The sequence below is a fragment of the Panthera pardus genome, unplaced genomic scaffold, assembly GCF_024362965.1.
Source record: "Panthera pardus isolate Hobbes unplaced genomic scaffold, ASM2436296v1 HiC_scaffold_16, whole genome shotgun sequence".
NCBI classification, from domain to species: domain Eukaryota; kingdom Metazoa; phylum Chordata; class Mammalia; order Carnivora; family Felidae; genus Panthera; species Panthera pardus.
Window position 1 is genome coordinate 128285081 of NW_026526721.1, and position 13109 is coordinate 128298189.

Sequence of the window (13109 nt, forward strand, 5' to 3'; positions counted from 1 at the left end):
ACAAGGGCATATACAAGGAGAGATCGTGTCTCCTTTCTAATCTACTTGGAGACTCTTGTCCTGACTGGGGACCATATCAGCCCTGGTGCTGCCACCTTAGTCCTCCTGGGGATAGAGTGCTCTTTCTCTCCAAAGAAGGACCTCACTTTTGGGATAAGACTATTCAGTGAAAAGTCCCTGCTCTCAGACTGCAAAATGTTAGATCTGTATGGGTGATAGGCCAGCCGTAGTCATCATGCCCCCCCAGTGAGCTACTAGGTCAGATGATCACGCGTATGTGTTACCGCTTCATCACTTAGAATATGAAACAGGCAGCTTTGCTTCCCTGAAGAGTAGTATCAAACCTCCATTAATGCTCGACTTACTCTTGCCTTTTTGTAAGAAAATCCTCTTATTCTGGCTGCTGTCGGCACCCTTACACTGGTGTCACATGTTTCCTCAAAGGGCCCGTGCAGTTTCGTTTGTAATAACTGGTAAACTGAATGTTATGCTAACAGATTGGGACGACATAGTTCTGCGCAGCTAGAGTACTAAAAATTAGTTACCCTTCCAGATATGTTGAAAATCACTCATTTCTTTAATAGCCAAAGTCCTATGCTGATTTCTGCAATTTTTTTTTTTTTAAGTAATATATTCAGGGGCGCCTGGGTGGCTCAGTCAGTTGAGCATCTGACTTCGGCTCAGGTCATGATCTCACAGTTCGTGAGTTCGAGCCCCACGTCAGGCTCTGCGCTGAAAGCTCAGAGCCTGGAGCCTGCTTCTGATTCTGTGTCTCTTTCTCTCTCTGCCCCTCCCCAGCTTGTGCTCTGTCTCTCTGTCTCTCAAAAATGAATAAATGTTAAAAAAAAAAGTAATATATTCAACTTTGGAAGAAGTATTAATGTCTGATAATACATAAATTAGCAAATTACAATTTTAAAAAATGGGCAAAAGGCCTGAACAGACATTTTTCCAAAGAAGGTAGATGAGGGGCCAACAGGTTCATGAAATGATGCTCAACATCATTAACTGTTAATGAAATGTAAATCAAATCCACAATAAGATATCACCTCATATCTGTTAAAATGGCTAGCATTAAAAATACAAGAAATAAATGCTGGTGAAGATGTGCACTCTTCATAGGGATGCACACTGGTACAGCCACTGTAAGAGAAACAGTATGGAGGTTCCTCAAAAAATTAAAAATAGAAATACCCTATGATCCAGCAACCCCACTTCTGGGACAATATTTGAAGGAAATGAAAACATTATGTCAAGTTGATCTCTGCATTCCCATGTTCATAGCAGCATAATTTATAATAGCCAAGATGTGTGTATGGATGGATGAATGGATAAAGAAGTTGTGGTATATATATAGACACACACACACACACACACACACACACACACAGAGGGGAATATTATTTAGCCATAACAGGCAGGAGATTCTGTCATTTGCAACAAATGGATGGACTTTGAAGGCTTTATACTAAGTGAAATAAGTCACACAAAGCCCAATAGTGTCTAATCTCATCTGTATGTGGAATCTTATCAAAGAAACAAACAAACGACTAGACTGTTAGACAAAGAGATTAGATCCGTGGTTAGCAGAGGTGGGGGGTGGAATTGGAGGAAGGTGGTCAAAAGATACAAACTGCCAGTTATAAGAGAAATACATACTAGGGATTCATGTACAACATGATGACCACAGCTAACACTGCTGTATGGTACATGTAAAAGTTAAGAGTAAATCCCAAGAATTCTCAGCACAAGGAAAAAATAAATTTTTCTTTTTTATATGTGTGTCTATATGAGATGATGATGTTAACATACTGTGATAATCATTACACAATATATATGTATGTCAAATCATGATGCTATACACCTTAAACTTATACGGTGCTGTTTATCAATTACATCTCAATAAGTCTGGGGAAAGAAAGAATATCTGTGGGTTATTTAGAGATAATCAGAGACCAGCATGGGCCTTGAGGATTCCTGCTGAATCATCTTACTGAAAACCCATAGAGATCAGATCCGGATGTCTATTTTCATGCCTTCTATAATAAGCTGAATTATAGGAAGGGGTCGTGCAAACTGTAATGTGCCTGCTTGGACTGTTTTGCTTTGTTTGTCCTTTCATGTGCACACCCAGACTCCCCAGTGAGATTGTAAACCCACCGGAGCAGAAAGCGGCTTCTGTTTCCTGGTATCCTTGAAGTCCAACAAGATGAGTAGGTGCTCGGAAGTGTCGTAGATGACAACGAAGGTGAGTTTGTTCTTTAGTCCGAAAGCAAGTGGACGTTCTAGCAGTCTCACTGGGTGTTACACCGTGCCCCAGGGGCCAGAAGCCAGTGGCGTTATCTAGTCTGGAAATAGCACGCATCTGCGCTTCTGGAGGAGTCCATCGGAAGCCCTTCTCTGGTCTGCTCCCGAACAAATGCTCTGTCCTTGACACCAACAGAATCAGCAGCCTCCCCAGCCACCTGTCAGCACACTGCTGCCAGAGTGTAATTTTACCGGATGTTGTGAGACGAAGCCTGAGTTAAATAAGGCCCTAGCGGAATCAGGGGGCCAGCAGTGCCTTTTCTTACCTGTTAATGAAGCCTCATTAGAAACAGCAAGAAGCCTTGCTGAGAACTGGAAGCACCAGTCTGCCTGGGCTCTCCCTGCCAAAGGATGATTAACTTAACGATTTACGGCAGCTGCTCTTTGAGATTAGGGAGCAGAGGAGATGGAATGTGTGCAGCCCCACACAGCACACTGGTGGAAACTCAGGATGGTGTACAAATCCAACCTCCCCTGCGTCCAATAGCTGAAACTGCTCCCGGGTTCTGGAAAACGCGTGGCCATTCAGACACAGAATTACCTCCTTTTGATGGCTGACCTTTCGGGGCCCTCCAGCTGCGTGTAGGTTAGGGATTTAGGTCTTGGCTAGGGGGCAGAAAATTAATTGTTAACAAGGAAGAAAGAAAAGAAAAGACCTCTGTGTACAGTGCATCCACCATAGCTAGGCCAGGGCACACACTCTGCCTTCTAGGGAGGCCCTTGCTCCCAGTGCTTCAATTGTGGGCACTCCTGGGGTGTGCGACTGTGGCGGGGGTGGGGGGATTGCTGCTTTATTGAAACGTAGCAGTAGGTGGTGCCTTGGCTATTTCCGTGCCTCAGACAACAAACAGAATTATGTAAAGGTGTCGTGCAAACTGTAAACACCTGTCCTGTACACACGAGTTATGAATACAATTCCTTTGATCCTAGAAGCCAAAAAGGGAAACCAGCTGGCGCATTTTCAGCCAGGAGACTCCGCTTCTTGCCTTGCTTTTCTTCTAAGCTTTCTTAAGGGTAAAGAAGGTTTCTTTTGTTTATGTCGGCTTTGGCTATTTGGAATCCCAGGGCTGGGAGGGAGGGTGTCTTTGAATATGCCCATATTGGACACTTCCCCCGCCCCGCTGGATTAGCCACTTGTGAGAACAGACTCAGCTTGGATATTTTGGTCTGTAATTCTGTGTGGCGAGTCTGTAATTCTGGACAGAAGCTTGGGGGAAGAATTAAGAAATTAAGACTGGGCTTTGTGTGTGTGGTTTTGGAGACACTAAGAGCCCGTGGTAGGACACAGGTGGTGGTTTCAGTTTTAATCAGAAGGCGGGGAGTCTTGCCTAGATAGGGGGCGATTCATGAACCATATTTGGGTGGGCTGGGTCCTGAGAAGGCTGGGGGAAGGATCCTGGAAGAAAATTCCGAGGCTGCAAGTGGGATAGGCAGCCACAACCTAATTAATGCCCTCCCCCACAAGACTTAAACTGAAGTACCCTTTCACTGATTGAGAGATAATCTGCCAATCACAGTGGAATGTGTGTGTCTGCACGTGTGTGTCTGCACGTGAGTGCCCACGCAGAGTTCATTCAAGAGATCTGAATGCTCTGTGATGTCTGTGATCATGATATATTCGATAAAGTACCGCACCAATCCTCTCTCTAGCAAGAGTGATATTTTTGCCCCAAATTGGGTCAACCCGGCATGCCATGAGCACAAGCCTTGCCTAAGCAGCGCGTTTATGTCCATAAACCCAAGAGCGCCTGGCCCTTGGATGACGAGGCAGATGGCGTCAAGCTCAAGGACCCTTGCAGAAGCCTTTAAGAATGGCTCCATGAGCAAAAGCCAGCCAGGTAATGTGATATCCATTCCACCTGACAGTGGGCCGAGCAAGGTGGGCAGACTGGAAGCCACACACAAAGCCTTTATTTGGAGAGGCACAAGGGAGGTTGATCAAGCTACAGACTATTTAAATTAAGGCAGAAGGACCGTCTCCACTTCCAGGATGCTTTTCAGATTAAGCCGAATCAACCAGGGAATCCAGCAGGGAATCCAGCTCAGGAGGGTAGGGCGGTGGTGGGAGTCTATGAGGGTGTGGAGGAACTCCTCTAGGAATTTCACTGGTCACTTGGTGAGGGAGGAAGCAATTCCTTTATGAAAAGAGGAAGTTTCTTCATTAGCTGAAACAAACAAAAAATACATACATGTGAAAGAAGTCATAGATGATGAAAATTAGTAAAGATATCATGGGAGGAGTATAGGACAGGAAAAAATTTGGCTTTTGGAGCAAGGCAGTTTGGGTTTCAACCCCCTGTCCCATGGTTATTAGATATGTGACTTTGGGCAAATGACTTAAGCTCTCTGAGGCTTTGTTTCCTGTCTATAAAATGGGGAGAATGATGTCATCCTGGCAGTTTTGGGAAGAAATGAAGATAAAGAGCCTAAGACTATCTTGGCACATAGCAGGCACTCACTAAATGGAGTTCTTATATTCCTGAAGTACATTCAGCCTAACTCATTACTTTCTGTATATGCTTAAAACAATTTTATGTATTTATTCAGATGTTCGTGGGCATTTGAAAAAATTAGCTTTCTTAGGAGCATCTAGCTTTTATAATCAATAGAAACCAATCCAATAAAAAGGCAGTTGGAAAGGAGCTGGGTGACATATTTTCCATTTGAAAGGAGGGAAGATTAGGTTGCTTCTATTCAGATCTCTTGCCTTCAGAAGAAAAATGTGGCACAGCACATTGGAAAAGCCAGGAGACCTGGGCTCTAGTCCCAGCTCTGCCTCCACCTTCCCGTGTGATCAAGGACACATCATGTTCTGCTCTGGGCTTTAGTATTCTCCCTGAAATTGAGGGGTTGGACTGTAGAATCACTAAGTTGTCTCTCAGAGCTGATATTCTATTCATTATTCAATGTATGTCTTGGAAGGGGCGTTGGAGGGAAATACAGAATTATGATAAAATAAAGGCTTGGATTTCCTTAAAGAGCTGGCAAGGAAACTGAGCCTCAAGACTTATGTATATGCTCCTAGAATTCTTATCCGTTAAAAAAATGACTGCAGGGGAGCCTGGGTGGCTCAGTCTGTCAAGCGTCTGACTTTTGATTTCGGCTCAGGTCATGATCTCAAGGTACATGATATTGAGCCCTGCATGGGACTCGGCACTGACAGCGTGGAGCCTGCTTGGGGTTCTCTCTTCCCCTCTCTCCCTCCGCTACTCACTTTCTCTCTCTCGCTTTCTCTCAAAATAAATAAACATTTAAAAAAGACTATATATACACATACATGTATGAGCATACACATACATACACAGATACATATATGCCATTCCTATCCCTTGTCTCTCTCCAGTATGGAGGCTGGAAAAGCTAAAACATTGCTTTCCCAGCATCCCTTGCAGGTAGGAATGGTCACATGAGCAGGTTATGATCAATGTGATATAAGGAAAATCCACTGGAAGGCTTCTCAAAATGCTTTTCTTTCACTGATAAAAGAAAAGAGCCACAAACGGAAAAGATTTTTTTGTTGTTTCCCTCTTCCCTCCCCTTCTTACCATGAATGTCTGGAGCTGTGGCAGGCAACCATGGGTGACAAAATGAAGACCAAAAGCCAATATATCAGGGATGGTATATCAGAAAGATGAAAGAGCTTGGGACCTTAATGAAATCATTGAGTAACCTACACCACCTTATTTCTGGAATTCTTAGATAAATGTGGTTTATGCCCTTGCTGTTCAAACTGTGGTTTTTTGGGCCAGCAGTTATGGGCACCACCTGGGGGTTTTGTTAGAAGTGAAGACTCTCCTGCCTTACCCCAGACCTGGTGAAGCAGTGTCTGCATTAAAAAAAAAAAAAAAAAATCCCCAGGTTGTTCTCTATCTCTAAGAATCTGTTTTGTTTTTTTTTCTCTTTTTATCTTTGTTCATTTGCTTTTGTTCTTAAATTCTACATATGAGTGAAAACACAGACTCTTACATACAGAGAACAGACTGGTGGTTGTCAGAGGGGAGGTGGGTGGGGGATGGATGAAATAGGGGATGGGGATTAAGGAGTGCACTTATCTTGATGAGCACTGAGTGAGGTACAGATTGTTGAATCCTTATATTGTACACCTGAAACTAACATAACACTATGTTAATTATACTTCAATAAAAATAAAAGATGCCCAGGTTTTGGCGTTTTAACTGCACATTAAAGTTTCAGGAGCATTGATTTGTGGACCCACTAGTGAGGGTCTATTACATTCAGCTGAAAGTATTCCTAACAGACATCATGTGTGTACTCAGTATGTATGAACACATAGAGGTATGTCTGTGTACATGTGTGTGTGTCCGTGTGTGCCTGCATTATGTGAATATATGGACAGAAAAAACCCTTCAGGGACCTAGCCTGTGGGAGCGTGTGTGTGTGTGTGTGTGTTTGTGTTGGGAGTTTGAGGATGATTTTTTACTACCTTTTTTAAATGTTTATTTTTGAGAGAGAGACAGAACATGGGGGGGGGGGGAGGGGGGAAGGGCAGAGAGAGAGGGAGACGCAGAATCCAAGCAGGCCCCAGGCTCTGAGCTGTCAGCACAGAGCCCCACCAGGGGCTCGAACTCTCAGACTGCGAAATCATGACCTGGGCTGAACTTGGACGCTTAACTGACTGCACCACCCAGGCGCCCCTTCCCCTAGTTACTTCTCTAGCGTTCGAAAAACTTTTCATTTCAAACCCATGGGCATGTCTTCTTGTCACTCACGGGAATCGGGAAGACGGGGGCTTACCAGCTCTCCTCCCTGTCCAGCAGGGCGTGGTAGGACGCCACGTCCCTCTGCAGCTGGGCTTTGTGCGCCAGCAGATGCTCTCGAGCCTGCTGCTGCTGCTCCGCCTCTGAGCGCGTCTCCCTGAGCTCCGCCTCCAGCCTGCTCACCACGGCGCCCAGGTTCTGCAGCTCGATGTCGTGCCAGTGCTTGGCGTCGTGCAGGGTGTTCTCCAGGCCTCGTTTCTGCCAAAGAGAGAACGCGGGTCCGAACCCGAGGCCGCAGGCAGGGCCCTTGGAGAGGGAGGTGGGTGGAGCTGTGGGAGGGGCTGGCATGGGCCCGGGCTGTCCATTTCTCCCCAGGACAATGGCTTCGCTGGCTCCCCGGGGGAAATGATGACTCTTCCTGGGGAGGCCAGGCTCTTGTTTGGTCTGATTCACTGAGCCTTCTGATGGGGGGTGGGGGGAGGAAGAAAGAGAAGAGGGGAAGGAGAGGGAGAAAGATGAGGTATAGTGATGAGACAGAATGAGAGAGGAGAATAATGAGGGGAAAAAAAAAAAAAAAAACGAGAGTGAGAAATTGACACACAGGCACACAAGGGGGAGGCAGTTTGCAGGTGGTTTTCAAAGAAATCTTGCTCTCTGAACTGCCTCTGGGCCTTTCTGCCCCTGATTTCTCACTCCCTGGGGGGCCTTTTCCTCCTCCACTGCTGAAACCCCATCCATTTTTAAGCTAAAAAGCCTTTTCCTCCAGCATTCTTGCCCACATTGCCAGAGTTAGCATGAGCGTCTCTGGCCTTTACACACTCAGCATTTTTTCTTTAGTGTGTTACTATCACACCTTGGCTAAGTTCTCTTCCCCCTTGCTGTCCCCTCTCTGTGGGCACCCCACCACCCTCTCCTGAGTCTGTTTCTCTCTGAGCTGTGCTTCTCCTGTCTGTGTTGGTTGGTCTCTGCCACACTCATGATTTTAGTTGTCTCTCTCCTGGTGACTCCTGCATTGATATTTCCAGCACAGACCTCTCCCCCGAGCATAAACCTGCTCCTGAACTTCTTACTGTAAATATATACAATCCATGGGCATCTCAAATCAAGGTGTCCACAATGGAGCCACCGGCTTCCTTCTGAACATGCTTGCCTCTCCTATTCTGTGCTTCAGCTGGTGAAGTCACATGGACTAGAAACCAGGGAAAGAAAGGCATGTCCCTAATCTTCCCTCCCTCCCCAGTTCATCATCAGTGAATTCTACCTCTTGTATATTCTGAAAAATTTTCACATTCGTGCTCATTCCCCACCAGCCATAGGTGCCCAGGATGGATGCTTATCACTGCTCCCCTGGGGTAACCTCAGTAGCCTGCATCTGGTCTCTTGGTCTCTAGCCTCCTGCTTTTGCATTCCCCACAGAGCAGCCATAGTGCTCTGCCTGAAGTCCAAATCTGGGTTTGTATCTCTTCTTCCATCTCATCTGGATCATTCCTACTCATCCCCAAGTCCAAGCTCAGGGGTCACCTCATCCAGGAAGACTTCCTTGATAGTCTCTTACCCCATCCCCTCCCCCCCCGCCCCAAGGCTGGGTTAGGGCCACCTCCTCTGGGTTTCCACAGCTGCCCAAGTACATGCATGCCCTTGAACTTGTAATAGCGGGCTGAGCTTCTTAGGGGCATGTCTCCCCTACTGGAGAGTGAGCAGAAATGAAATTTCTGTAACCCCAGTGATAAGACAGAGGCTGGCACAGAGTAGGTGCTCATCTGGGTGTGTTGCCCAGGATGACAGCACTATGGTTATACTTATTGCCCTGTCTCCCATATACCAAGTGTTGCAGACCATAGGGCTGACCAAGAAACACCTTTAAAAAACTGCATGCGTCTGTCTTTAACATTTTTTAATAGTTGTAATTATGGTGTACCTATAATTTAGCATCTGACTTTTCATACAACACATAAGAACAGATAAATATCTTTTCAAATTAGATTGAATAAAATCTCGATGAAGCAACTTTCTGTTGATTCTCTTCCCTAGGAGGAGATTTTTCATACCTTTTTGATGACTGTGGTTGAAATGGAGGATTGTTGGCCGTGATGCCATCTTGAATCATGGCTCCTGTTAAGCAGGGGCCACTATTATCTTATTTAAACTATCTTAATTCCATTGGATATGAGGATATTGAACCAGATTCCCATCCTAGGTACATTTACAGGTGGCAAAAATGTGACTAATAGAAAATAAATCTAGATCAGTATCTGGTCTAGGGTTATTATTTTGGTGAGATCTGAGAACCGCTCCATGGCAATGAGGATGCAGAAATGGCCACCTGCACATTGAGAATCACTTGTTCCACTCTGGGTTTTCTCCCTTTGTTTATCAGGAAATTGCTTGGTTTGTAGTGTTTATTGTTGATGTTGGACCTGTAACACCTGTTATTTGGAAAAACCTTTTATGGAATCACGTTTGGATCATCTGTCTACAGTTTCTGCTCCATGTTCATGGGTGACTTCTCCATGTGGCCTGGGGTTTTCTCTGATGACTTAGGACCCATTGCCCAAGGTGGGTTCATAGGAACCCCTATCAGAGGTTTTCTGTCTCTTCCATCCCACCCTCAGAGTCACAGTCCAGCTTCCCCACCTAAGTCCCTGAAATCCTGGCCTGGTCCTCCCAGAGACACTTGGGCTTGGGTGATGGCAATCAGGCCACTGATGCACATCTCCTAACTCTGGCCCCCTCAGCCACACAACACCAGCAAGCAAAATGAGGTCACAGAAGCACACTTATTCCCCAGTCTCTGGAGATTTGAAGGGACTTCCTTGAACTGCTAAGCCCTCCAGAAAGTAAAATAGTGACCTTATGTGATTTCTGGCCTTGAATCCCATTCCTGGTTTGAGTTGACTGAACACAGAGCTCAGTAGGCTTTAAGCACCATCATTGGTGTCTGCCTGCCAATATAAATAGGGCCTTGTTGGCAAAGGGGACTGAAAGTGTCTCCAGCGTGGCTGTCTGAGACTTATATGAGCCATGGTGGCCTTGTGTGTGCAGGTTGCTCAGACTGAGGATAACGGGGATGGCTGAATGAGCAGAGCTGTATTTGAAAGCTGCAGGAAAGTGTGCTACTTATTCTGGCTTAGTCTGTGCTCCCAACCTTGCCCACAAGGCCCAGTGACCAGAACTCTGATCTACTCGAGGCAGCAGGGGACAGAGGCAGCCTGTCCTGGGTCCTGAGCACCACCAGCATGTCATTACTCTTAAGACTTCTGGTTGCAGGGATGTGAATTTTCTTCCCATTTGTCCCAATAGTTAGGACCATGGGGTTTAAGTGAGGTGATCGGATGATGCCAACTTGGGATTACTTTGCCAGTGGTTATAATAATTTTACAATGATGATCAATAATAGATACATATATCGACTGCTCACTCTGTGTCAGGCACTGCGCTAAGGGCTTGACCTGCATTGTTTAATTAATCATCCCAATGACTTTATAAAGTAAATTCTGTTAGGTCCAGTGGTAGATCACATTTCCAAAGGCAGTTATAATCATTATCTCCATCCCACATGTCCTTTCTCTATGTGACCTTGCCACTGCCTCATCAAGAGGAGGTTTATTTCTCTTCTTGTGGGATCTGGGATGGTCTGTGTCTGCTTAGACCAACAGGATTCCATTTAAGTGATATTTAGGGACTTTCAAGTCCAGGTGTTAAGAGGCCTGGGAGCTTCTGTGTTCACGCTCTGAGGGAAGCCGCTTCCATGTCAGATGTCCAACTATACGACTGCTATGATTTGAGGAAGTCAAAGCCAGCCACATGGAGAGGTCACATGGAGGGAGAAAAAGAGGCACATCTGGGGCACCAGACGTGTGATTTAAAGCCATTCCTGGATGGGCCAGCCCCAGCAGATGCCACATGGAACGGAGAAGAGCTGTCTCTGCTGGACTCCACCTAAATTGCAGAGTGAATGAACAAATGATTTACTGTTGTCTTCGGCCACTAACACGGAAGGGAGCTATGATAACCCAAATAGATCCTCACTCTGCAAGTGAGAAAACAGAACCTTAGAGAGGTCACGCAGCTAGTGAATAGAGTCAGGATTCCAGATTCCAGAGTCTGGTACCAACCCCCAATCCCATAGGCCTACCGTGGTCTAGTAGAGAAACAGAGCCAGAAGGGCTTGGGTCCTCCACTTGTTGCTCATGTTAATGGGCCAACCCCTGAACCACAGTTTGCTCTTCTGCAAAATGGGATGTCAGTCATAGCCCACCACACTTCTCAGTGTTTCTATGAGGGTCTAAGGGCAGAATGCTTGTGAGTATGCTCTCATTGCTATTGGTATCACTTTGAACACTCACCAAGTGCTTTGGGGACATAAAGCTAACTTTATGGTCTCTGCCCTGAAGAAGTTAATGTGACCATGAAGACATGGTCTCTGCCCTGAAGAAGTTAATGTGACATCAGAGGATCAGCTGATATACCACACGAACCACAGGGCTCTGAATGTGAGTGTGTGGCAGGTGGAGAGATCACCCCAGCTGTGGGAGTCAGGATCTAGGCTCTTCACTGGGAAGCACTGGTAGGTCTTCCACTTCCCCTGTGCCAGGGGTGCGTGAGGACAGGTAGAGTGGGCAAGGCTGGGGAGGGGTCTCCTTCCAGTCATGGGAAGAACATGTCCAAGGGCTCAAGGGTAGGAGAGCAAAGGGTGAGTCCTGGGTATCTCCCTTCCTATGGAATCTGGGCTGGTCTCTGAATGAAACCCAACCTGGGTGGTGCTGGAAGGTCTGGCAAAGGAAGCCTTTCTGCTTTACCCCCAGGCAATTCCACCAAACATGCAGAAGAGAGGGGACAGTAGATAGAGGAATGTCCCAGATGGGGCAACAGTGGACAGGTGAAGTTTACTGAAGGGAGGAGAGGATGGATAAAGCTTTAGAGGTATTTCGAGTTTGGAAAAGGAAGACAGAGCCCTCGTGTTGGGGGACCTGAATCTTACCTGCAGCATGGTGGTGACAGCATCTGCTGAGGGACATTGTTGAGGGCAGGCTGGGACTTGCTGAGAATGGAGGCTGCTGGGAGGACCTGCTCTGGGGAACCAGTACCCTCTGCTGTGTTCAGTCATTTGCACACAGGTTTTCTCTTACCCGTCTGAGTTTTTAGACAACGGGAACCATCCACTTCCTGTTTGCATCCCTGGGACCTGCCTCAGGGAGGGCTTAGCACACACGAGGCAGCCAATACACGTTTGGAATGTGTGCTGAGTGATGAGCCACCTCTACACAGGTGCGATTCATCCAGGATTTTTTGGTGATGTGGGGTTGAGTGTACGTACCCCACATTTTGCCTGGCACTTTCTATGACTGGAAGAGTGGCAATTTTGACAGCCACAAGAACACCTGGGGAACAAGGTGTTCTTAACCTTAACTGTGCTTAAAGCAAGTTGGGCAAAGCGCAGCACCCCTAATATTAGCATCAAGGGTCATGGCAGGTGAGTAAAACTGATTACAATAGAATTCACATAGCTCTGAGTAAATAATGCAATGTCTTCCAATTTTTTGGCTAAAGTCACATTGCTCTAGGCTGTAGTTTCCTGATTTTTCTCACCTCAAATCCTTTTCTCACATCCTCTTGCACTGACCCAGATCCCATCACAGGATGTGTGGGAGAGCAGAGGAGCAGTGAGATGTGTGTTGTGTCGTGCCGTGGCATGACAAGACTGAACATCTTCCTGAGCTGACTGGGCACCATGTGACCTTGTTGGCCAGAGGACATGGACCCAAGTGAACTGAAGACGTAAAGGAGGGGAGCTGGGGGTGATGGGATCAGCTTGGCCACAGGCAGTGAAAAAGTTGTTTCTGAGGGAATCAACTAGAATAAATCCTTGTGCTAACTTCTTGGGAGGTGGGGCTGCTGGTTTGGTGTCGGAACTGATTTGGGTGGCAAGACTGAGATGGGGGTGTATGGGGAATGGTAGAAGAGAGGGGCACTAACAATAATATTGGAACTTCCACAAGGCTTGAAACTGATGGGAGAGATGGGCTCCTTGGGCCTCAGTGGAGTCCAGACTACCACAGCTGCACAAGGATTGCATGCCTTTCA

At 46.4% G+C, this 13109-nt stretch overlaps 1 protein-coding gene across 1 annotated transcript in view; it reads right to left on the reverse strand.

Moving 5' to 3' along the window:
- Positions 1 to 4196: 4196 nt before the first annotated feature.
- The window catches only part of BFSP2 (beaded filament structural protein 2), a 68935-nt gene continuing 60022 nt past the window's right edge, over positions 4197 to 13109 (reverse strand). The window contains exons 6-7 of the mRNA XM_019436722.2: positions 7063 to 7283; positions 4197 to 4472 (exon numbers count right to left, since the gene is read on the reverse strand). Coding sequence (XP_019292267.1) covers positions 4469 to 4472; positions 7063 to 7283 — 225 coding nt within the window. The 3' untranslated portion in view covers positions 4197 to 4468. The remainder of the gene's footprint in view (positions 4473 to 7062; positions 7284 to 13109) is intronic.